This window comes from Micropterus salmoides, unplaced genomic scaffold, assembly GCF_014851395.1.
Source record: "Micropterus salmoides isolate LMB-PRFRI ecotype aquatic unplaced genomic scaffold, ASM1485139v1 Ms_hic_scaffold_18, whole genome shotgun sequence".
In the NCBI taxonomy this organism is placed as follows: Eukaryota; Metazoa; Chordata; class Actinopteri; order Centrarchiformes; family Centrarchidae; genus Micropterus; species Micropterus salmoides.
The window spans coordinates 16,789,425-16,816,430 of record NW_024040928.1 but is presented as its reverse complement, the minus strand read 5'-3'; the positions used below and the strand labels follow the sequence as shown (position 1 = coordinate 16,816,430).

The window sequence follows — 27,006 nt, the reverse complement described above, 5'->3', positions numbered from 1 at the left end:
TTAATTTAAATAAATTGTACATCTCATGGTCAGTTCCATGTCTAGCAATAAAGACGTTTGTGTCTCCTAATGTGAAAATGTGTAACTATATATATTTTTATTGAACCTTTATTTAAACAGGACCCTTCAGAACAACTTCTTATTTATAAGGACAGCCTGACAAAAGGGGATTAGCCTCTTGAGGGGATCGAGGACGGGATAGAAATTTAGACATACACAACATTCCACTATAGTTAGACATTTAACTTAATGCATAGACATTATAATAATGCACATGCAACTTCACTTCTTTCAAAAGTGCCATTAGGCGCAACATAGTATGGCATTCATGCCTGTTTTCGGAAAATCCATGGCCATATCCAGGTATCTTTAATTTATTTGTGTTTGAAGGCATCCATATAACAGATGACAGATGCTTTTGTTCCAGAATAGATGCATTTTGCATCACACCTACTCATTTCAATATATATGAGTTTTATCTTGAAAGCTGATAACACCCACTGTCCCATCACTCTGGACATGATGAACAGTGTGTGTGTGTGTGGGAGATGTTATGTCAATGAAAGTAATGATGGCAGTGCACACAATAGTGTGTCACTCCTATATATTCTAAAACTTTGAGTTCAAAGAGCAGCAGCGATAAACGATTTTCAATTTATATGCCCCCCAAACAGCACCACATAAACAAAACCACTCCAAGAGACAACTATTTGACCCATTAAAAGATAATGATTATGTAAACCTATATCAAGACAGACTGTCTGGCTCCGCAGATAGATAGTGTCTGTGTACAATATGTCACTATTCAACTTTCACATTGAGATTTAGTTGTAATAGCATAGTTTTTTAACAGTTGTGTTCCACAGAAATGGGCTCTAAAAACGGATTGGTTGTCATATTAATGATACCCTGTCTCTCCCTCTCTTTTTTGGGGCAGAGCCCATAGAATAATCTCAGTGCCCCTCAACGACCTGCAATGGACCACATCACTGAGTTTTCCTCCCATGATCTTGATTAGAGTACATAGGCAGTTAGATTTTTTGTGGGTGGGTGGTGGGGCATCAGACAGGACACCAAACTAATGTTGGCAGTTATTCCAGTCCAATGATTCTTCAGAACTCAATTTGTGCCTCAGTTAACGTCTGACAGAATATGTCTCATTAGTAGCAAGAACATGTTGTGTGTGGAGTCAAGTGTGTAGCTAATTAGTGTGATGAATAATTGCGGGAATTGAATGGTGAGGGTTGTGTGAAGTGGTAAAGCATATCAACTGCAGACGGATATCTCCGTATTAAATCTACATTTCATAACATCTGCATCATCCTGTATCTCAGCCCAAAAAAAGAAGCTGTACAGTTGAGTGTACTCTGATCTGTTAAGGAGTGTGACATTATTATATTATATATAGAACCTCAGTAATTGGCCAACCATTATAACCAACAGCTGTGGAGCTACACATCGTGTGAAGTATTTTTGCTTGTTGGTAGATATCAACAAGCAAAAATACGTTATGTTGAGAGCTCAGGAAAACTGCTGAGTGCTGCTATTGACATCGGAGCCCTGAGGCAGCTGGTCTTGGCGGGTGACTCCTCTCAAACTCCAGCTGAGGTGTGCATGCTGAAAAAAGTTCTTTCAAGCACTCCTGTTTCCCCCTCTGGAGGGAGTAGTAGTGCAGGCAAGTTTGGAGAAGTGTGCTGTCCGGGCTTCAGGGTTTACAATTACAGAGCTGGATCATATATCTGGAGAGAAACCTGATAAGGCCATGAAGACACATAATATGACCTAATCTGGCATATTCCCCTATGCTCCATCTATGTGAAAATCAACAGGAAGCAACCAAGATCTGTGTTAGTGAGAAGGGAGAAAAATGGGCTACGGGGATTACTTCAGGAATAGGATTTTTATGGTGACAAAGAGAGAACATTGCTTTTGTTGGTGATGAAAAGGAGACATGTATCGCTAGAGATGAAGAGCTTTGAGAGAGAAACCATAAGGACCAAAGGATAAACTCTCTCCTCTCAGCTTTCTTATTTTCACCATATGCCCAGTGGAGTGAAAAAAAAACGTCCCTGTGCTCCTCCATAGGAAGAAAATTGAGTGCAGGAGTCCACGTCATGCGCTAAGTTGTCCATCTTTGGGGATTAGAGTGGTGCTGTACGCTGATGACATTCATCAAAACTTGTAATGGATTCACAGTGGGAGAGTGGATATGAAACTCCAGGCATGTACATGAGAATTGAAGCAGTTTAGACTGGGGTAAAAATGCAATCCTGCTGAGACGGCACTGAGTCAAATCTATTCTAAATCTGATGGGTTCACTGGATATCAATGTGCTGTAGATTACACACCATAAAATTAGTGATTTCAAGAATAGCGGATGGTTTCCAACTTGTGGCCTGAAATAGCAGCATGCAGTGAATGTTAAAACAGTAACGTAAGCAGAGAGATATATGAAGAGGGAAGTTGAGGGTAGCAGTGGAAAGGAAAGAAAAGGGAGACAGAAAATCCAACCAGAGTCGTGCGTGAGTGATGGCTGAAGTAATTTAGCTCAGCACGGAAAAACACTGTGATGCTATAGGGAGCTTGCCTACAGTAAACATTCCAGGGAGTAATAAGCCAACCGTCAGCCAGTTGTTGTGGTGATGGGATGGTGGTGAGCTCAGAGGGAGGGCGACCTGTGGAGGTTAGATATCTCACTCACCTTCCCTGAGTAATAAAATAACTAGGAGGAGGAGACGGGAGAGAGGGAAAGAGAGAAAAAGATGAGTAGGATGAAATAGAGGCGCTGAAAGTGAGAGATAGAAGAGGAGGAGGGAGAGGGGATGAAAGAGGAGTTGGAGCTAACAGGAGCAGTGGAAGAAGACAAATATGACTAAGAGAGAGAATGAAAAGTTTATATATGAGTTCTGATGGAGAAGCAGGGGTGTGGAGGGTGCACATAAGCTGTTTAACATGAAACCTGCACCGCAATAAAAACAACTCCTCATACACTTACGCGCCTACTATGTCAGTGTCATCGCTTCCCCCTCACTTTCTCATATCCCCAACACAGGAACACAGAACTAGAGAATTCTTTGCTTGTTTGAATCTCTTCCCAGGTTTTGACTTATAAACCTATGAAGTACAGCAAAATGCTGGAAGAGAAGGGAAGTATTTTGCATATTTTGCATAATATACAGCAGTCAGGACAATGGAGTTAGGCTCAAAGTGTTGCTACTATGGAGTGCTTTTTTCCCCTTCATTATTATGGTGTTTGGCGTTTTTCCCTTTGCTTTGTTATATATATTTTTGGGTAGATGTAATTGGTTTGCAAAGTAAAAAAAGCCTGAAGTCCACCCCAAACAGAGTTAACATCACCCACACAAAACACTGCTCCTGAACTGCCTGATACCAGCCGAAACATCTTGCTCCAGTTTAGGTTACTAAGCTGGTTCGGGTTGTTCTGGTTTGTTCTGCCTACTTTGCTTCTGATTGGCTAATAGTCCTTACCTCGTTACTGTGCCCAACTCGCAAGAAAGATCAAATAGAAGTGAGACCCATTGCTCTGTACCTAAAATGGAGCCCTCAAAACACAGGGTGAAAAGCAATTTTGAAAATGATATCTGGTAGTAAAACTGTTCCACAGCTCTATTTTTTGGATTTGAATAAATCTGAATGTGAGGTGTTGCTTTTGGTCACTAGAAATGCCACTACTGTTGTACTGTAACAGCATAGGGGTTAGGGTATGGAAACTCCAGGGTTTTATCTTTCCCTTGAACTGTAGAACTGTTGTGAGTCCCACCCAGTGGTTCGTCCCGAGGGGTTGGACAGGAACTCCGTTTGTAGCATGCAGGAAATCACACACTCTGCTAGGCTGTGTGATTTTGGTTCATGGAAATATGTATCATTTGTCATCAAGTCAGTGCTGCGTCTTCTCTGTATGCTGTTTGAATGGTTGATTACAGTGATGTAGTACTTTTCATTAAATTACAGCTGACACAGAACGGCATGGAATGCGAGTCGTGGTCATCGATCCAAACAACGTTCAATTAACGGGATCCATGTTATATATAGATTTTTAACTGTAATGAAGCTCTAACTCTCATCCAGACGTCATCTCAAAATCCCTGCTGGGTTATCTGTAAGATCGATAGTGCAGTTATTTGCCAGTGCACAAGAAACTGTCAGATTATTTCATCTCTGCACTCTCAAAGCCCTGAGCCCCATCCACCAGGGCGGGAAACTCTTCCCCTCCATTGAACGATATGAACTCTCAATAAATTTTTGCAGAGACAGAGGGAAAATAAATGTCACACCAGAGCTGAACAGCAGGCCTCACACTTCAATAAAAGGCAATTGTAAACAATATGTGAAGAGCAGGTCAGTTTGTTTTTTGCAAGTTCAGTGTCCAGGGATTTTAAGGTCATCTTTTTGTAACTCTGAACGGTGTTTTTCTTTTTCTTCAGTTTTCCGCTTGAAGACGAGGATAATGTTTGAAGTTGAGGGTGAAATTGAGGGCAGAATTAATAGTTATGAAGCAAATGTATCACCAAAGAGTCAATTTTTTTTTCCTAAAACATATTGAGTTGATATAGGGAGTATATTATGGAGGATGTGTGGGTGGTAGTGGTAATGTTGATGAATGTGTGACTGATTACCAGGTGGATTGTGGGGCTGTCAGAAACTCCATTGGAATGTTTTGTTTTTTTTAAATGAGGTGAGGGCAGAGGAGGATTTGAATACACCCTTTCCCACGCTGCCATTTGTCTGTTTTCTCAGGCCCGAAACAAACAATTAAATTGATTGAAAAATAACCCAAGGTAGTCCTGTCATGTCTTTGTAACTAAACGACACACTTTCTGCACATTGGTTTATTGCTTTCTTGGGGGTATTCTGATGATACCATCTGTTGTTTTACTGATATTATTGCTGTCTTTCTGACTTTATTTTGTTTCATTCATTTCATTTACTTAAAAATGTACTATTTCATTAACATCTCCTTCCATCCGTCAGTTTCTCCCATCTTGTCTCCCATTGCTCCAGGCCAGCCTACAGACCCTGGCCGTTTGCTGTTATTATTGTATGATGACAATACCAGTTATTTTCTTCACTTTTTTCGAGGCTCTCAAAGGTCTGTGTGTGACTGAGAGAGAGAGCGTGTTGCACAACAAATAGTTACTGTTTTAGCTTTCCTCTTCATCAGTCTTTTTCCAACTGTGAGGTCTTAGTTATGATGTGTGATGACCCATTATTTTGACTTAAGCTCCATAACTCCACGGGACCGTCCTCTGAGTTTTGGTCTTCTACGGCAGGAAACAACTTTTTGTTAGCGCACCACTCTAATTGGTGCAGTTACCTAACCTTTTCAAGGCCCTGTTCCTTCCCACCAAACACAACAGGTGGCAGGCTCATGCGCTAATTATACTCCTATCTCAGGCCCGTGGTGGAGGCGACAGCAGCTTCAGAAGCAATCACGTCACAGTGACTTCCTTTTTGTTTTGTTTTTTTACCATGGCTACATGCTGACAGACCACCCACCAAAGTCAAGATCTTCAGGTCCCAGGAGTCAGAGCGCTTCAAATAGTTGTGAGGAGTGGAGAGAAAGTAAAAGAGAGTCCCTGCTGGAGGAAAGCAGTGATAAAAGGAAAGAGGGAGGGGCAGTCTTTCAATAGGAATAGCAGGGTGATAAGAACTCACAGGGCCTTCAGCAGGCCTCTGGTTTTAAAATCCAGTCAATTCAGCAAGTAGATTTATCTCAAAATTAGCTGACTGGAAATAATTTTGCTTAAAGTTCTGTTTTCCTCTATTCCTGTCATACTGGAGACCTGAGTTTCAGTGTTGAGCTGTGTCAACATTTATCCTTAATAATCCTTCAGAATTCCATGAAATCAAACAACTTTTTTGATACTGGTTTTCAATGTATTGACATGCTGTAATTAAATCTCTATATTGTAGCTTTACATTGTAGGTGGCAGGGTCGGCCATTCCAAGGCCTAACCGCATGAGGCATTCACAGGAAATTATTCATCTATGTAATCCAGCTTTACTGGTTGTAGTTTTTATGTCAAAAATGCACTGTTTATCTCGAGCACAAAGATTAACATTAACATCTAAGATCCTCTGCATTGTACCTCAATCTTAAGGTCATCTCCCAATTGTCTTGGAGACACGCAAAAACACAAAAGGCCCACCAGAATCAATAGCTGATTATCGGTCAACAGCATACAGCACTCGTAATCAATTTCAATTTCCCTGTGTAGGAGCTTACATATGAATTCCAGGTTTCCCCTTTTCTTACAAGGATATGACTTGTGTTATTAGTGATTTGCGTGACCTTTGACTCCACTTTTCTTTTCTAATGGCAGCTCTGTCACATCAGCTGAGGTCAGCTGTCGATTGAGTGGTGGACGGTGGCTTTCTAATGTGCACATTAACAGTTAACAGATTCAGGGACATGCTTTATTGCTCTGACTTTGCTTTGTTCATGTTCTGCCTATTTCCATTACACTGTACTTGGTCTTGTTTTTATTTATGGAGTTATCTAGATTTTGATTTGGAGTTGTGTGGACGTACAGAAGTTCAGATTTAGACATAAACTAGATTAGTAAGGCCTTCACTACAGTCATGTGGACAGATGTCGTCAGATGTAAGTACATCATCTGGGCAGTGTTCTGCTAGTGTTCGTCAATACTTCTGTCCTGCCAGCTGGTAAATATACTATATATATTACTTATGGTTACGTGGTGTATTAGTTAATTCTTTTCTTGGGAGACACGGAATGTGAAACAAGTGCAGATGACGCAAACATGCCATTTAACTGCACTATTTTGTCAATACTGTTCTGTTCATCTATCAAACAATGTCTCTCCATTCATCCTCCTACACAGCACTCAAACGGGGAGCTGCACTAACCTTGTGTTAACAAAAGTGAAGCTCGTGCAGGATGTGACAGCTAAAGATATTCTTCACTCTGTGATTGTAGGCTGTCAATTTATTGAGCTTGAGTTACTGACCTTCGGGTTTAAAGAGCTACTACCACAGCACACTTGCGCAGTTATTTACGTAGAACTCTATCACTATACATTTGAATGCAGACCACCAGAGCCCTGTAAACCTGTAAAATACAGGAAGAGCTCTGTCATCTCTGCACACCCACTACCATTTTTTCCTCAGAACTACTCTGCCAGTTACATATACACATATATATACACACACCCCCCCCCACACACAAAATCAGTGCCCTAATCTCACCAGAAGGGTGCTGCCCTCCTAACAGGAAGAGGAGTGTCAGTGATCCTGGGACACAGGATGTGGCTTCATTGGATGTGCCTATTTGTGAGGCCTGAGAATTATAGTGGAATGTCGCAGCTACATTGATTTTTGTCTGACACTGTACTTTCTAGAGGCAGAAAGGCTGGATTAGATGGGATTGGATGAATCTTAAGTGATCCACCTGGGGAATAGCTGCCGAGCTATACTATGGTAGATTGGTCTGCTAGTGAAATTTGGCTCTGGGTGTGTTTGTGTATCCGTGTGTAGCCGTATTCATTTGCTCTGTGATCCTGTGATATGGTTGCCAAACTTTATTTAGACGGTATGGCCTCTGCTCCCCTCCCTTGACATCATCTTAGACAGAAGAACAGCTCTACCTCTGCCTCCTCTCTTTCAGCTGTTGCTCTTTGACTCTTTCACATTTTCCCTTCCCGCCTTATCTCTATTTATTGCTTCATAGTGAGACAGGGTGAGCTGCATTTGTTTGAGTATTTGATCAAATGCATTTAAGAGTTACAGTAGTATATGTAGAGATTATCCCTAGTATGGTTGTCTTTTGGTTCTTTCTTTTGTCCAAATTGTTCTTTTATTTGTGTCTCTTATGTTATTACATATGCTATTGGCCAGGGTGAGTAAGAAAGTAGTAAAATGGCTAACACAATTTAACATCTTTTACAGGTTTATGAATGGATTGTTTGAATTCATTATTTTATTGATGGTACACTGAAGTGATCTAAAGCTGCACAAAATGATTTCAACCTTCCTGGCCTCTTTTGTTCATAATTTTCCTCTATGTAAAGACATCACACACAACTGAATCATTCACATATCACACATCTGAATTATTTGTCAAAGATGTCTATACTTAAAACAGCAATAAATCATTTCCAGCACTTAAGTGCAGCAAATAAACACAACATTGACATAACATTGCCATATAAAGTGAATGTCTTAGCAAACATTTGCTTATTTACACATCCAGCAGACACAGAGCAACATTAGCATTAATTTGGAGTTCTGTTTCTGGCCACCTGGTGAATAAGTTCAGTGTTTATGTTACGGGTCTCGAATGACGAGTACCACAGCAACAAATGATTAGTGGTTCAAATGCTCTCCAACTCCCTGAAAACACAGGTGAAGTGATCAGATGAATGAAGACACGAACCATGCGTTACTCTTCCCAAACTTCCTCTTCCCAAACCACAGAACACATGTGCAAAACTTTCCCTTGTGCATAAGTGTCCCCTTAAAGTGTCCATTGCCTAATTCGCTGTCAGTGCTCTGTCCCAATGAAATTAATTGGTATGGTCCCTCTCTTGTACTTATTGTCAGTTCCATCACACTCCAGTGTGGACATTACATAGATGCAAATACTTCTTTCCAGTGTAAGAACTGTTGCTAAATCAACTACTACATAATACAGTACAATCACTAGGAGTTACACTCCCCACACATGAATTCACAGAGCAGTATAGATCAGTGTACTCTCCCTTTAAGGTACTGTTACAGGACTTAATAAATAAACAATTCAACATGTCACAAAGGGAATATTAATGGACTCAAAGAACAGCTTGACCCAAACTCAAAAAGAATTCAGTTATTGTACCTTTAATTTCTAACTAGATACTCTCTCGCATTAGACTTGCTCTTACATTTTAAAGCATCTTAATCACAAAAACAACTGTAAACAAAATATATGTCAAGCGTTTAGCGCTCCACCTTTTAACTAGTGCTATGAAAAATACACAGTCACGTTTATAATGTACTCAGTCTCCGCAGAGGCATAAACAGTCTAACTCACGGTGTGAAAGCCGCCGTGAGCGGCATTACTTTGTTTTCCTTCACGTTTAACGCTCGTAGAGCAGCATTAAAATCCCCCGACAGATTACAAAACACTCATGCTAGGATCATTTCAGCTATTAAGAGATAAAATATGTGGTTTAACAGCGTATTAACCTGAAAACAGGTGAAGTGATCAGATGAATGAAGACATAAACCATGCGTTACTCTTCCCAAACTTCCTGTAACGGGAGGGCGGAAACTCTCGCATAAAAGGAACCCCTGGCGTAGCAACACCTGACACATTGGTTCCGTGCTCTCATTCCTAGATCAACTAAGGGTTTGTTCTATAACTTATATAAATGTCTATGAAGATTCTCAGTCATCCAGGTCATAGCTATCCAACGAAGGTTAAAGTCAAGGGCAACTGGACTTGGTTGAAGATACTGGAAGACGTTTCGTCCCTCATCCAAAGGACTTCTTCAGTTCTGACTGACTGGCAGGGAAACTCAGCTATTTAACCTCAGTGGGGTCATTTACCAGAACTGAAGAAGTCCTTTGGATGAGGGACGAAACGTCTTCCAGTATCTTCAACCAAGTCCAGTTGCCCTTGATTTTAACCTTCGTTGGAAAACCTATATAAATACAATCCCTTTGGTCTTCTGCGTTACCGCTGGTATTTTACCTCTAATAACAGCAAAGAGAATAATGAAAAACAAGAGATTGCAGGTTTACAATGACATAATCATAAACAGTGGTGGTCATGACAATAATGCAAATGTTCACACATTTAAGTGTACCACATTTACATTCCTTTTTTCTCTGTTTTTGTCTCTACCAACCCATCTCTTTAGCTGCTAAATGCTAAAAGCTCTCCAGCTAGTTGCTAACTTGCTGTCTGCTGTTTGGTGGTGGGCTAGTACTGATGCAACATGTAGCCTCTGCAGTCAGAGAAGTAGAGCAGCCAAAGCCGTGATAGAGAGGCAGTTGACCTGTACATAATGTTACGCTCCAATGTTTAACGAAAATCTGCCTTCTGATTTAAACATGTTGGATACTGGGTACATGCCTCAACCTTGTCTTTCCTCTGTTTTCTTTTCTGAGCTTTAAAAAAATTCCTCTCTTTCTTTCTCACATTCTGTCTATTCTAAAATTTTCTTTTCTGCTCTGATGACTTATTATTTATTTTCATGTTTTTCCCATCCTCCTCTTGGGTAAAAGTGTTACTCCTCAGTTATTGTTGCTGCTGTCTCTCTCTTCTCAATCAGTCAACTTTTCTCTCCTCTCTCCTCCTTTTGCCTGAGAGATTGGAAGCGTTACATTCTTACTCCTTGTAATGGTCCTAATCCGCTTAGCTTAGTAATGTAGTCCAACATTAACCCCCACGTCTCCTGCCTTAAGCTCCATATCTGTGTGTTTGCATTTTTAACAAGTGTCTGTTTTTGTGAATGACAGTCTATGAGTTGCATTAACTTAGTTAAAGTATCAAAACCTTCGGTGAGCCAAAATTGTCAAACATTTTTCACAAGAAAAGGTTGTTTCATCTATTTTTTCCCCCTTTAATCTCAGCTTCCACTCATTGTTGAATTTGTTATGCTTGTCAAATGTGCCAATTCCCACCAGTTAATTCCATATCCTTCAGTGGAAAGCCCTCAAATAGTATATATTTGTCGGCATACATCAAAAATGCTGTTTAAGGGGTCTTGAGTATGCAAATATTTTTAATTAGCTAAGCGCACTTCAAAGTCTTTTGTCTTATGAATATGCAACATTGTATTGTATTTTTTTTCTCATTTGACAGCCATCTGTCTGCATGTCTTTGATGCACACCACGTGTCTACCCTGCTGTTCAAAATGCCAACACACAGTCACACACAGTCACACAAACACTTCCACATACAGGTTTAATACATCGAATGCATTTTAAACGAATACTTGCACCTTATTAACTGAGCTCCATCCTCTACCAAAGCCTCTTTAAACATTAAATAACCCCCATTCATAAACCCATTTGAAGCATTTAGCCGTTGTTCTATAGTAATATAATTGCAGGGCACGCATAGTGAAGTCCTCTGAAGGCTGAATGTATTCAAATTGGGGGAATCTGAACAGGTGTCGGTCGTTCAGTAGTTCTAGGAGTTGAAATTCAAAAACGAGCTGTCAAGGAAAGGTGTTGTTCATTGATTAAATCACATGAGTAATGTTCTCTGTGCAGAAGATTATATCTGCCCTGTCCTGACACCCACCATCCCAAACTCCCATTGCATTCTTTAAAAAAATTTTTTTTTTAATGTTTTCATCAGTCCAGTCCTTTCAATCATTTGGCCCTGCACTTTCTTTAACCCAGAAATCCTTTTCCTTTTTATTCCTCTGCTTCTGCCGTCTTGCACTTTCACTGTGCTCACTTTCTTTTCTTACTCTTACTTCTGAATACTGATCCTTCTTTTTCTACTAAATTTCGTGTGTAATCTTTGCTTTTCTCTGAAACTCTCCTCTCTCTACCATGCTCTTTTCCCGTACAGGCCTCAGGATGTGGGTGTGTAGTGTGTCGAGTTAGTTCAGGGGGGTGAGAGAGAGAGAGAGAGAGAGAGAGAGAGGTAGGTAGGTAGAGAGAGGAGGGGAAAGGGAGGATACTGATCAAAATAATAAACAGCTGTGCGAAAGAGTGGGGCTAGTGGCCAAGGAGAAGGAGAGCAACAGAGGAAGAAGAGAGAGGGATATGGACACCAGCCCGGGTGTTTGTGTGACCCCTGAGAGAACAAAAAGCCAAGGAGGAAACGTAACTTTTTAAAAAGTTTCCTCGCCCCTCTGGGGGGAAAAGAACACGATGACGAACAGACCGACCACTCCTCCTTCTCAAGCGGCAAGGAGATAATCGGCAGAGCCTCCATTCTAAGAGGCCGGTGAGTCAAGTCTCTCTGCCCAGGATCGAGACTTAGTCTTGAGGCATCTTCCTGCGAACACGTGGCTCCAGAAAAAGAAGAAGGCATTCTTTGACTAAGTGGCCCGTTCATGGCAGTGATTAGGAGGGTGTGATAGAGCGAGACCAGACCGGGTTTGGAGACCAGAGGGGCGGGTAGTAAAGCAGATACTGAGGTGACTCGGTCTCTTTGTTACTTCTACTCAGGGGTACAAGAGGGCAAACCATGTGCCTCTTTGTGCCGCCGTCTATCCTCTTGAAGTATGTGGAGTTGTGTGACTGGCAGGGATAGAGTGCTTTTTTTCACAGTAATTGAAAACAAATGCCCCTGCCCTGGGTTGGACTGCCGGACATCGTGTAAACAGCTCCCTTCATGCCCAGAGGGGAGTAAAGGAAGGGAATCATAGCAAAGTGGAAGGAGAAAGCCAGAACTGTCCTCGGAGGTTTTCTTCCGCCTAGCTGTCCCTAAAAGACACAAACCGTTATCTCTACTTCGCAGACCTCCATCCAAGATTTGTTGGATTTCCCTCCCAGTTTCAGTGCCCCATTCCTGGCCAGAGGAACTCCACTGTCAGCCTCCAGCATCTACTTTGTCAAACTTCCCGTGGCACCAATCGTCCTGTTAATCCCAGTCCTAGCACTGAAGCATGACTGCAGGGTAGCCATCACCCCCCACCATTCGGCTTGGCTGCCTTTCCCAAGAGGATGCTACGAACATGTGGTGGGATTGGGCGAGCACACACACCGGAGCACCCGCACAAGTGCTGCCAAGGGGTGTGTGAAGTGTGTAAATTGCCTGTTTTGGGACTGCAACCGGGATTTGACCCTCTTGTATATGATTTTCTTACAAGAGCTTGGTTTCTCTGTGGTTGGATTCAAGACTGTATATACTTTGGATTTACTATTAATCTGAGCCCTGACCTTGAAGGTTGCCAATTTGACCGTAACCAACGGAGGACTTACCTAACTGTGCTGACTCTTTGCCGATCTTCCACCTGGATGACAGTGGATAAGATGTAGGTGCCGGAGGGAGTGGGAGGAGTCTGTGTACACTCCAATATGATTGGCTTGAATTTCAGCTTGCAGGAGCTGCTCAGAAAGTTTGAACAGGTATAAAGCTACTCATTTAAGGATGCATTTTGATGACAGCTTGGTCTTCGTCTCGTAATGGCTTGAATGAATGCAGTCTTTTCCACACCATGAATACAAACACAGTCACCATTCATTCTCTGTCTCTCCTTGTGTTTGTAGTTGTGGACCTAATTTGGTCTGCTTTATAAGGTCTGAGTAGTCATTATTTGACTCATTAAAATGGAATAATCGTTTCTGGCCTGCTTTGCTAGTTATTAGACAGCGCTACCATGCAGAGAGCGAATTAGTATAGAATAAGACCCAGAGCCTTCAATTTCTCCTAATTTGTTAAAGTAAACCTTCACAGTAATTGTGTTATTAAGGGCCAAAGACAAACATGGCTTAGCCCAGTAAGGGTCATTGTTTTTTGTTAATGTGAAGTACTTATTTTGGGCAAAAGCATCATCAAAAGGACAATGTGCTTATGTGTATTTAACTTTAGCCACAGCTTAACTGTGTGTTTAATTCTTTTATCCTTCACAAGATCTCTAAGTAGCTGTTGTAACTTCAGTTTCCATGGGAGACTCTTGTCACATCCTATCTGTGCTCCAACCAGCCCACAGCCAACAATTCTAATTTTATCACTTGTTACAGTGTGCATGAGATCCAGATCTCATTAAATTTCCTGCTAGCCCACATATCTGTGTGTGGGGTAGCAGGTCCGAGAAATGGTGGTTCATTTGAGTCAGTAGCAGTCCGTTAGTGGTATGTATGTTTGTGGATCAATTGCTTCCACAAATGCTGCCATGTTTTCGCTGTCTTTAGTGCCTTCACAATTAGCCTGAAGCTAAAGGCTTACTTGTTTGTGTGTGTGAGTGGAGCATGTGGATGTATGAAAGTTAAAGAGCTAAATTTGAGATCCATTGCCATAACTGAAAAACCCCGTATTGAGGTAATGTCTATCAATAACCTATAAATAAAACATGGAATAGTGGCAAACAGAGGCTTTTTTTGCATCTGACATAGTGACCTGTGGCACAAAAACCTTTTTTGTAGTTTTTTAAAAAGTGTTTGTGTATGTTAAAGAGCAAGAGAAAGAAAGTGATCTGTCACCACACTTAAGCACCTCAGGATACACATTGACATACATAAACCACTGGCTCAAAGTAGTCTTTCAGTGGGAGAAATTAAATTTAAAGGGAGCTTTGTAAATTAATAAATGTTTGTCTCTATGCCCACACAGTCAGCACCTCCTGTGCAGTGTGTGTGTGTGAGTGTGTGTGTTTTAGTGCACAGCACAGTCACTGTTACTTTCAGTGGAAGTAGAAGTGCTAAAGAAAAAGGCAAGCACTTGGGTGATGACTTGAAACACAGCCAGCTGGCTGAGTGACAGAATGACTCTGTCTTTCACTCTTTGTCTTTCCTCTTGTCTTTCTTTTTCTGTCTGTCTGTCTTCTATCTCTTTCTTCTTTTGCCTGTGTGTCTCCCTTTCTCTCTCTCACTTTGTCTCTTCTATGACCTTTAAGAGGCATTTGATTTGTGTCAAAAAGCCAGCGGGTGATTATCCTTGCTGATCACAGTGGAGGGATTTGCTTCAGCCTTTGTGAAATGTCTGTTGGCGTTCAGTAAATTGCAACACAGTGTCTCGGATGAATGTGGTAATTGATAGTTGTTTTGTGTGTAGTCTGGTTTTACTGTAGCTGGACTGTATTTTGCAGACAGTTTCCAGAGAAGCTGAGCTATGGTTACGTCTTCCACTTACTGTGCCATATGTTGTCAATCCCTTGCTGCTGTGTATGTTGGTGTGAGATAATAGGGGTTCCTTTTAGTTTAAGGTATGTTATCTCTTTTGAATATTGCCTACATATCCATATAGCTATTTGTGACAGTTGTGTAATTTGGTAGGTCACTTTTTACAGGCACATTTGATAATGTTACAACAGTGTTTCCCATTAGTTTTTTTGTTTGTTTTGGCCCATTGGGAATTGCGCTAAGCGCTGTCTCGTTTACCAATCTTTATGGGTATGACTTTTGCCATGTCATCGCCATTCATATATGTAGTATCAGTATACAACCAATGTGTTTTGTTGAAATTGCTCATAAGAGCGCAACGTTCTTCATAGATCTAGCCTGTAGATACACATAGATCTGTGCTGAAAGTGCACCATATTCATGCATTTAACTTTAAAATGTGCAAAATTTTGTGATTCTTTTGCTTAATTTACAGATTTGAGAAAGCTGAGAACACTCTTTTGCTAACCCTTAATAACCTCTTTTTGTAATTGTTAATTTATTTTAATAATGCAGAGACTCTAATAAATCAGTGCCGCAACATTAATGGCGTTTTCCTAGATAGGGCAGTTTTACAGTAATTGTAAAAAATAAACTTAGTTGATTGCATGATTTCTAATCTATTACGCTCCAATGAGAAAGCAACAACTTCAGGCACTGACGATGGGTCATTTCACACACAATGACCAAATTTCCTTTTTTTATACTATACTGTTGTAGGCTATAGGTCTCATTACACTTCTCTTATCTACACTCATTTTGTTCCATTTGCAAATCTCTCTCTGTGCTGCAGGCACTATTACACTCATCCATATAGCCATACAGTGTTGGAGGGAGGGGGAGAGAGAGAGGGAGAGAGCGAGAGATGGAGAGAGAGGAGAGAGAGAGCGAGAGAGAGAGAGAGAGAGAGAGAGAGAGAGAGAGAGAGAGAGAGAGAGAGAGAGAGAGAGGGGTTTTATTCATCTAAAAATAAAACATTTGACAGGATCCTCTGCTTGCGTCAGCCCCCCTTGTGGTTCAACCCTCACACAAACCCTCACACATACCATTTGAGATGTGGTTGTGTAATAAGGCTGCCTTGTTAAGGACCCTCTCACACACACACACGCACAAGGAAAAATCGTGCTTCGTCACAGTATTGAATACAGTGGTCTCTTGCAGGCATGCACATATAAAAACAGCTTTTTGGATTAGCACTGCAATACATTAGTACATACTGTATCCCAGCATAAAATTAGCCAAGCTTTCTTTGGTGTTGCCCTGGTAGAACCTAATGCAGCATAAGTATGGAGGCAGACATTGCTTTTGGACTTGCTCCTGGATGGGGCAGGTCCTTCGAAGTCGGTGAAAGGGTGGAAGTTAAGATCTTTTTAGTCAAACAGTCAAAAAGTACTCCAAGGACATTTCATGAAAATATAAACTTCTCTGCCTTCTGGAAATGTTGTGTGCAGTATGCTGTGAACTCCCTCAAGGCTACTCCTTGTGACAAAGTCTATTTTCAGTGCATGAATAATCAGCTTTGGTAGCCTAGAAGACTGTGACGTCCAATTTTGGGTGATATTGATGGGAGCTTTTTTTTACTGTTGTCTTTGACTGTAGATTTGCTCAAGATACTTTAGTTTCCCTGAAGAAATGGTCACTTGTAACAATACTTTTTGTATCTGTGTATTTGTAGGACATCCAGGCTGAGATTGATGCCCACAATGACATCTACAAGAGTGTGGACAGCAACAAGTCGAAGATGGTCAAGGCTCTGGGCAGCTCAGAGGAAGCCGTGTTCCTCCAACACAGACTGGATGACATGAACCAACGCTGGAGCGACCTGAAGGCCAAATCTGCCAACATCCGGTCAGTAAAACCTTACCCAATACTTACAAATAGAAATGTTTTTTCTCCAGTTATTTATGCTCATGCAGCTCGGATTGCAGTTTTCCTCTCTTTTGCTGCTCTCAACTCTGGAAACAAAAAAAATCATCTTAGTAGAAGGTCTCGATCATAGCAGTGGTTCAAGCAGGTCTCTGCCTGCAATTAATTCTCACCTATCAAATAAGAAAACAAAAGAACAAAAAGGAAAGCTTGAGAACTCAAGGCCACTATACTCAACAATACGTTGTACTCGATTAACTCTAAATATATCTCCCTTGCTGGACCATAGGACAACTGGACCATTCCCCGATCTCAGGTTCATAAAAAGAAAATGTAGTCATATTCATGATGGAACATCACTTACATGTCTTTAATTCATGGAAACCACGCAGCACGTTGTGGCATATTCATGTGGGTTGTTGTATTTCCTACCAGCTGCACATGTACAGTGTTCCACATGTCCACCATGGATCATAGGGGTAAAATACAGCTCCAGACAGACCTTAGAGCCACCGCAGTGGCACATAAACTTTTGAGACAGAGACAGCCACAGCCTTGGCATAAATAAGACTGGCGATGGGTGGGGATGTAGAGCGTGAAGAGAGTGAAGGTGGAAGTGAAGTTGACAGGGCCAGATGGAGATGTTCAAACATAAAGAAGAGGATGGAGAGAAGCAGTACTGGAACACATCAATGCTACAGGGCAGGGGGAAAGGTTAGAAAGGCAGAAGAGAAAGCCGGGGGACATTAAAAACATGGTGCGGGGAAAAATTCAGCTGCGCAAAGAGTTCGTTTTGAGTGGGGGGTGGGGAAAGGGAGTGAGTCAAAGTCAAGCAATGCAGACATAATAGGCTGGACTTGTTCCACAGGAAGACAGAGAAAAATAGACAGTGAGAGGTCTGTGTGTGTGTTTGTGTGGTGTGTGTGTGTATGTGTATGTGTGTACGGTACCCGTGCTTGTTGATTGTATGCAGCCCATTATTCCTTAATTGCAATACATGTGTAATTACGGCTAAGTAATGAGTGGCGATAGGAGGTCCCTGCACACTGTGTTCAGATACATTATGCCCATAGGAGAAGAGAACGTGCTTATTAATACATATTGCATGCATGCTACCACCCACACAATTAGCAGCCAACTGTGTTCCCTCTTACGAATGACATTTATTTCAGAAGAAGTGGGCAGAGATCAGGTTTTTACAGGGGTTTTAGTAATGAAGGGTTTTTAGTTTCATCTTTTATGTTTTTATAAGCTTTGAACCTTTTATATAATCAGCATCCTAAAAATAAAAGAATATATGTGGCTTTACTTCTGTATAAATACTGATATCAGCCTTTGATAGGTACTAATTCTACATGTTACTGCAAACCTGCATGGACAAAAGTGTATTATAAAAATGAAGATACAACACTATAGTACAGATGTGTCCCTTGAATAGATAATTGATTTGTCAGTACAGGACTGTATATGCTTCAATGTATGAGCAAGTATGAGAGTTGAAATTGCATACAGTTTAATAATAGTTCAAGTGGATGGTGTATGTTGGCAGAGCCCATCTGGAGGCGAGTGCTGAGCGCTGGTCTCGTCTGCTGGGCCTCCTGGAGGAGCTGTGGAGGTGGATCTGCATGAAGGATGAGGAGCTGGCCAAGCAGATGCCCATCGGAGGAGATGTCCCCACCCTGCTGCAACAGCAGAACCACTGCACAGTACGTAATGTCGCCACAGGCAATGTTCCTGCCACGCTGTGCAAGTTTTATCATACCTTTTCCTTCATTGTGTTGTTTTTTGTTTTTTTTTTCAAGTTACTGAGTTGACTTTTTGAGTTTTCATAGAAGAGTATATTTCTCTACTCTCTCTCTGTGAAAGTATTAAAGGCCATACTAGGCATTAATAAGGTTTTCATTTATCTGACCTCATTTGACCTCTTTTAAAGACATTTCTGTTGATTCATTGTGATTTCAATTCCCGCCTAGCTCCGCCCATTTTCAACCATAGCAGAGATCTCGAAATAAGTCAGAATAAATGTGAGTGGGTATGCTCACTCTTGTCATAGTAGTACTCACTTGTTATTATAGGAAAAGCACAGGTGTTACTAATAACAATGTAAGCTGTGACAGTGAGCCAGCATGCACAATAGAGGACCTTATTACATTATCTTATCTCAGTTTAGGATGACATTTAGGATTCGTGGTATTAAAAAAACATGTTTTTCTAACTGCATAAAGGATAGGAATTTAGCTACTACAGAACCCTCCTAACTGAAGAATTTCCTAAGTTAGGATGACATGTGCTAAATTCTAAATAACTGCCAAAAATGGCAGCACCACTGTTGTTAGGTTACAATTACATTACATGAAGATGGGGAACAACGTGAACAAAGTCTACTCAAACCATATTATGGTGCTTTACATTTTCCAGACAATGTATTAATGGGGATATATCGACCGCCAAGATGAGTCATTTTGAATTTGATTGACATACTATATCCGTTCTAATCTCTATCCTGGGCCAATAATTTGGAAGAAAACTTCCCTAAAAGGTGGGATTTCCTCTCCTCCACCAACACAATTAATGCCTCCAACTCATTGCTAAAACGCCTGTCTTTTCTTGTCCATTATAGCAAGCTAGCTAGCTGGTGACAAGTGAAGTGTCAAGGATACGGGTGTCATGTACATTTTAAACACAGATACAGGCCCGACAGAGTGCCGATTTAAGAATCAAGTTTACAGTTCTATTTATGATTTCTTAAATTAAGATAAGATACGAGGTCTGAGATAGGATAGAACACATCAGTGAGTTTAAGAAATGTTTTCCCATCTTGTGTAAGTTAAGATAGGAGAAGCAGTTAGGAAGTGTTTCAGGACCCTGAAAGTAGGAAAGTCAGTCATCATTCATTGTATTATTTACACCTGCACTGTCCTACTGTGACATGTCAAAGACGTCTCCCATGAAAACAAACCTAAATAGATAAAAACAGTCATCACTCAGGTGGTTATAGGACAAATTACCTCACAGAAGAAAGAAATGTTGCACACTTTACCTATACTCAGTAATTAAGCCGATCAAAGTTGATAACCCAGGCAGCTGATTTACAGTATTTTATAGTGCTGTTACAAGTGTTCATTATACAGTTACTGTACTCAGTTTATACACATCTGCTGAACAGTCAGGACCGAAATCACAACAAAGTGCTGTGACTGTAAAGCAGTAGCAGGAATCATCCTGACATTATTAAGCATTAGGGTGGTGAGCACGGTGGCTACAGTAAGTAACTACAGATTGCATCAGTCAAGCATAACTATGGTTAATAAGCAGCAATGTTGTTATGGTCACTCAGCAGTATCCATGCATTAAACTTATATCAGCACAGAGTTAAAGACCAATATCAAAATCACTACTACACAATCAGTGCTGTTGTTCTTTCTGCTTCATTCTTAGAATAATTTATACCACACTGTATCATTTATTCTAACAAGCAATCAATACCTTCATTGTGCCGGCCCGTTCACACCTTTGTCATCGCTGCTATTTGTCATCTGTGTTCCCCACTGTTTTATTTATTGTAACCACTGGTTATTGTGATAGTACATTGGCGTGTAATTGCTTTCAGATAGATGACTCACCCTGTGGCTACTGTTTACTCCCAGTCCGCTGGCCGCCACTACTGTTGATGTTGCTCTTGACATCGTAATGCGTTTCTCCACAACCCATTCACCACACTGCTATTATGTTCCCCAAAATGCCTTGAGAGTAAACACATGTGCTGTCATGCGGGGGCACAGGATCACAGATATACCCACACACACACACACACACACACACACATTCATTACATATGTGTTAGGGTGTATATGAGAGACCTACATTTAACAGAAGCACATTTGTTTCTGTGTGCATACAGTATGTATCCCTGTGCACATGTTTGTGTAAGGTTTTGTTAGAGTTTATTATTATGTAATTGTATGTATTACATTTTAGTCATACAATACTAATAAAGCAATTATGCACACAGAGACAGAATCAGCTTCCAGAAAAGTTGAAATGAGATTGGTCAATTATAAGGAGGTGAATCTAACGTATCTCAATACTAATACATGGAAAGAGAAGGAAAAGAAAGAAGAAAAAGGGAAAGGAATGTTTTCAAACTTTAGGACTACAAATCCCCATCCTAACCCCCGTCTGCCCAAAACAGGGAAGAAAGGCTTTAATATAAAAACAATGTGCTTGGTGCCCGAGTGGGGCAGTTGGCATTGCCTGACAATCAATTTCTTGGCCGCTCTAACACCTGCTAAGTATAGTCTTTTAATGATTTGATGATTCATCATTTAAAAGCAGAACAAGAGTAGTTTTCCCTAAGATCATGATTAAAAACGTAATAATGAGAGATGTGTGTGTGTGTGTGTGTGTGTGTGTGTGTGTGTGTGTGTGTGTGTGTGAACATACCCGATCCAGAGTGCAGAAAGTACGATTTGGCGATGATCTGTCCCTCATTATTTTGGAAAGAGATGTTTGAATTCAGATGATAGTTTAAAAATAATGTGTTAATGATTTGGATTATGGGAAGAAAGGGAGGAATTCCATCAAATTGTTTGCCAGGACCTAGAATCAAGGATTCAATATCTGGGTTCGCATTGTGTTTTGAGCCGTTATATGATGAAAACTATCCAGGTTGTTTAAAACGTGTCCTCTGAGGTTTGAGAGGATGTTGAGGCCCTCTCTGTGTCTGACAGAGAGCAGAGACAGGCCTCAACCCAGCGGATCAGACAAGGCCCATTAGATAAGGAATGGGACTCAGAGCAAACAATACCCGCAGGAGAATACAATCTTCCAGCATCTCCACTTTTTACCTTCCTTTTCTCATTACCCTCTTTCAGCTCTTCTATCTCGTTTTCGTCTCTGTGGTGTCTGTCTTGCTGTTGGTCTCCTCCTCTTCACAGTCTTTCTTTCTCTTTGCCTTCACACAGTGTTTCTCACACCATGCTCTCTCCAGTCCCTTGTTCATCTCCAGGTTTTCAGCTTTGAGATGCTGAAATGGGAACTAATGGCACAGTGGAGTCGAAGGCACACTTTTCATTTCGACTGTGTTATATTTTTCCCTTCACTTCCTTCTCCTCTGTCTTCTTAATAGATTGGCCTGGAGGTCTTGCCGACCCTGAGAGGGATGAGTGGGCTGAGCAGCACAAAAAGCTGGGGCTTTGAACACGTCATGCTCTATTACTTGCTTACACCGCCACACACGCGCCAGTCCCCTATGCTCATGCATACATACACTCACTTCAGTCACTCAGTGATAACACACACACCAGCTGCTCTGTCAGCATGATGGGAGAAATGTGTATAGATATATGGAAATTGGTATCTGCGAGGTAGGGAGGGCTTAGAAGGGCTTGAAAAACCTTTCTTTTTTCCCTTTCCCTTTCTTTCTTGAAGGGTTGGAGAGATAAAAGAGGAAGGCTAAGCCACTTAGCCCAACAGAGAGCAACGGATATTGCTGTTATTAAGGAATCAGAGGGAAGACAAATATGAGAGGGCAGTGGTCCGAACAGTGAGAGAAGAAAGTGATGGACAAGAATCGGCAAACAGAGGCAAAGATAGATTGCAAGAAAATAGGAAGAATGAGGATGAAAAGAGATTTGTATGTGGAAGAAAGGAGGTTAGTTTTGCAGCTGTTCATTTGGCAAATCACAGGGGGAATTTGAAAATCAATCAAAAATCAAATCAACTTTGTCACATATACTATAATGATATATGGGAACGTAGAGAGAGAGGGAGGGTTATGGTCCTGTCTTTCTTGAGTGACTTGCTCCTCTGTGTATTGATCTGTGGCTGTGTTTTTCACTGCTAAAGTGGCCATAATAGCATTTATTAATCACACATTCAATTATCCACTAAGAAGGCCTTCCTCAGCATCGTCAGCATTAACCTCGTCAATCTGCTCTATTAAATTAACCACTTTTAGATCTCGGAGTGGGAACAAGGGAGTAAGCGCTTATGGGCATCTTTCAGGAACAGTTGGCTTTTTCCTCTACATTGCCAGGACAGTCCAGCCTGGTCTTTTTAAACTCTCCTCCTATTCTGAATGAATAAATATGAAGACAAACGGGCAACGTGTGATTCTATCTAAATTTAAATTTCATTAACTTTTACACAGTTAAATAAGGCTCAGTATGCTTAAGCAACATTCAATTATCCTGTCTAAAGTGAGGAGAGTCTAATAATCTGCTACTGAAACCATCTTATTCATTGTGCCTGCGTGATTGATTAGCACCATTTGCACCTGAACGGACAGGTCGTAAAGGAGAATGAAATGGATTAAACTGGTGCGCTGGGCTTTACCTTATCTCTTTGGGAAGGAAGGGCTTTTTTAAAAAACTCGCTTTGAGTAACTTTTAATTGTTCTTTCTCCTTTTTTGCATTTAGTGCCAGTGACGTTGTTGGACTTGTGTCCTAAAAGTCTGCATCTGTGCTTGCTGAACGCAGTTTTGTTTTAGTTGAGTCAAGTGCATATCTTACAAAATGTTACAGCTTTATTGTCCACTTTAGTGGAATATGTTTGCACTACACCTCAGCATTATACAACATTACATTGTAACATTAAAGCTGCTATAATCAATGTTTTTCTATTAACAATGGCTCAAATCACAACTTGTATGTGCTCGCTAAGATTAAGCCACTGATATAAATCATCTGACTTTGAAGTTCCCTCCAGTTGTATGGAGTGTTTTAGTGTCTTTTAGGGCATTGTTTTGGTTTTACAGCCCCACAATTGTACTGTTTTGGTTTGCTGTCACCGCTCTCATCAGCTGCCTAAATGCCACATTAAGCACCATGTTTGGAAACCACCACAACCACTAGGAGGAGCAGTGATTATCAAAGCTTAAACGGTTACTGCAATCAGCTGTTCTTTTCGTAGTTGATATGTATGAAGAAGTGTGCTTCCCACACAAAGCATACTTTTAATGGAGTGCATGTTATCATATGAGAAGGTTGGGAAATTGTTATGCTGAGGCATTTTGTAAAACACAGATTGTTAAAAATCGAAAACAAGCTACTGCACACTGAAATGACTTTTGTGAGCAACACGTTTCGCCTATGGCTTCTTCGGGTTCACACAGTGAAAATTACAAAAAGACTCACAGGGGTGCTAAAATAATCACCGGTAGATTGTTGTATTAAGCATTAGCTAATTTAACATATAGATTACAGTTTATATTCTGTGTAATGAAAGCTCAAAGAGAGGTTATTCCATTTAATGTTTCAGCCGATTAAATGCCCCATTATAACTTGTCATTGGGAGCATAGATTTAGATTTTAGGTAATGTTTTGATGTGTTGTCGAAGTCGGGTGACAAACTGAACAACATATAACATAAACAAAGACATGAATTAGTGAATGAACTATGTGGTCAGTAGCAATAGTGATCAGTGACAATAATAGGGACAAAAAATCCAATGTTTGAATTTGCATTGAGAATGATTATTATTATTATTACCCTATAATTATTATTTATTATTATAAGCAAATCATCAGCTTCAGTGGTCTAAAATCCATGTAAATAATTGCATTGGCAGCAACACAACATTGTAAAATAAACATATCCAATGCATAAAGTAAAGAAAATAAATAATAAAATAAACTGAAGAAATGTATGTGTGCGTTATTTAACTGTGCCTTACTATTATATTTGCTGCAAAATGGTCACAAGGTTGTTTCTGACAAATGCGGGTGTGGGGATATTTTAGTTATTCAAAAATGGCCAAGGCTAGAAGCTGTAGATTAGTAAAACATGTCAGAGAGTATGACTTCAAACAACATCCACCTATTGGTAGCTTTTAGCTATTTCAAGATAACAGTGAATGTTAAGGGGCAGCACTATTACATTTTTATTACAGAGTCACTCTGAGGTGTCATCATAGGCTGTAAAGCAGTTGCAAAATATAATTTGGCTCAGGCAACAAAAGTTCAATCATTTGTGTTCACTACAAATACCAAAAAACAGTTGCGTATTAATTATTAATTTGTTGCTGGCGAAGAAGTTAGAAGGCATCTTGGCAGTTTGCAATTTCTTTGGATGCGAGTGAGCCCCTATTGTGAAGGCTCCTTGAGTCTCTGTCAGGTGCTTTTCTGATGTTGAGAGGTGGTATGTTGTAGTGGTCCTTTCAGGAGGCTTATTTATTTTCCCGGAAGAAGATGAGGGGTCCGGTAATATTGCGAAAAGGCTGAGATAGCAGGGTTTTGAGAGTGGGAAGAGGGATGTTTGGCAGAGCTCTGAAAGTAGCTGTGTTCTGATGTTATCTTGTCGCCAGCACAGCACAGGGCACACGGTGATAAGAGTTTTCTGTGCTACTGCGGCCACACACCACACACACATACACAGATCCGGGCGCATATCCCCCCACACAGACACAACCAAGGTCACTCATAGCTACAAGATAGATGTCCTAGGTATTGTGTGGCTGACAAGAGTCCTTTATTCTTCTGGTCTTCAGCCCAGGCCTGACCATATTCTAATGTGCCTGTGCAAAAAAACTATTAAAGAGTAAAGTGAAGTGAAGCCCGCCCCCTTTTATCTTTGACATAGACGGCCATGTCTTATCACTCATAGGCCAGCTGGGATTTGCTATGAAAAAAAAGCTTTTTTCCTAACCTGAAAGCTGTACATGTGTTTGAAATCTACCGCTCATGCTCCCCCCTAAAAAGTGTGTCCCTGTGTGACACTCTGATAATGTGAACTTGTTTGAGTGTTAGGGAAAGGTCTTTGGTGTTGTCATCTGTCTGAAGTGCAAGTGTACCGAATGGCTGGATGACAGACAGAGAGTTGTCTGTTTCTGAGGAAATTACTTGGCACTACTTGTGTTGTCATTGTTACAGCCGTCTGTGGCTTTGTCTTAGTCTGTTTTGAGCCAGTTAACACTGAAGGATGATGTTTGGCGGAACACTTCTTTCATACATGTCAACATTTATTGTAATAGAGAAGTAATACAGTTACATTAAGCAATATACAGTATCTCACAAAATTAAATACACCCCTCACATATTTGATTATATCTTTTCATGTGACAACACTAAAGAAATTACACTTCGCTACAATGTAAAGTAGTTAGTGTACGGCCTGTATTGCTGTCCCCTCAAAATAACACATCACACAGCCATGTCTAAGCCGCTGGCAACTAAAGTGAGTACACCCCTAAGTAAAAAATGTCCAGATTGGGCCAAAAGTTGCAATATTTTGTGTGGCCACCCTTATGTCCTGCACTGCCTTAACCCTCTTGGGCATGGAGTTCATCAGAGCTTCACAGGTTGCCACTGGAGTCCTCTTTCACTCCTCCATGATGACATCACGGAGCTGGTGGATGGTACAGACCCTGCGCTTCTCCGTTTGAGGATGCCCCACAGATGCTCAATAGGGTTTAGGACTGGAGACTTGCTTGGCCAGTCCATCACCTTTCCCGTCAGCTTCTTTAGCAATGCAGTGATTGTCTTGGGAAGTGTGTTTGGGGTCGTTATCATGTTGGAATACTGCTCTGTAGCCCCGTCTCCGAATGGAGGGGATCATGCTCTGCTTCAGTATGTCACAGTACATGCTGGCATTCATGGTTCCCTCAATGAACTGTAGCTCCCCAGTGCCGGCAGCACTCATGCAGCCCATGAGACCATGACACTCCCACCATTATGCTTGACTGTAGGCAAAACACACTTGTCTTTGTACTCCTCACCTGGTTGCCGCCACACATGCTCGACACCATCCCTTCAACCTCTGCAGCAATGCTGGCAGCACCCATATATCTATTTCTCAAAGACATCTTCTGGATATGACGCTGAGCACATGCACTCAACTTCTTTGGTCGACCATAGAGAGGCCTGTTCTGAGTGGAACCTGTCCTGTATGGTCTTGGCCCCAGTGCTGCAGCTCAGTTTCAGGGTCTTGGTAACCTTCTTATAGCCTAGGCCATCTTTATGTGGAGAAGCTTCTTAGTTCTGACTGGTAGGAAAATCCCAGCTATTTAACCTCTGTGGGGTCATAATCAAGGTGATAATTACCGCTTGGTTCGTTAGTGTCTTTGGCTGTTGTGACAACAGTCATTGTGGTTGTTGGAGTTACTTGAGGCCAGGTCTGAATAATCCTCGTTGGCATTGCACATGAGGCCAATGTCAGTGTTTAATCAATGTCCTGGGAAGAGATGAAAGAACAGCTTTGATGGGAGGGGTGGGGAATAAGTGGTGTTTTAGCCCTTCTCCTCTGTTCAGTGATGGTCTTTCTATTCCAGTGTAAACAGCTTCTTTCACTCCTCTTTTGAACCATCTTTCCTCCCAGTCCAAAATTTGTA

General features: G+C 41.1%; 1 protein-coding gene across 13 annotated transcripts in view; it reads left to right on the top strand.

Moving 5' to 3' along the window:
• Positions 1-27,006, top strand: part of utrn (utrophin) — a 190,445-nt gene that overhangs the window by 97,795 nt on the left and 65,644 nt on the right. For 12 of the 13 annotated variants that reach the window (XM_038726943.1, XM_038726936.1, XM_038726938.1 and 9 more), the window contains 2 exons: positions 16,488-16,660; positions 18,228-18,384. In XM_038726943.1, coding sequence (XP_038582871.1) covers positions 16,488-16,660; positions 18,228-18,384 — 330 coding nt within the window. Of the gene's footprint in view, positions 1-11,752; positions 13,061-16,487; positions 16,661-18,227; positions 18,385-27,006 lie in introns of those variants that run through there. The other variant, XM_038726948.1, reaches the window with a different exon arrangement.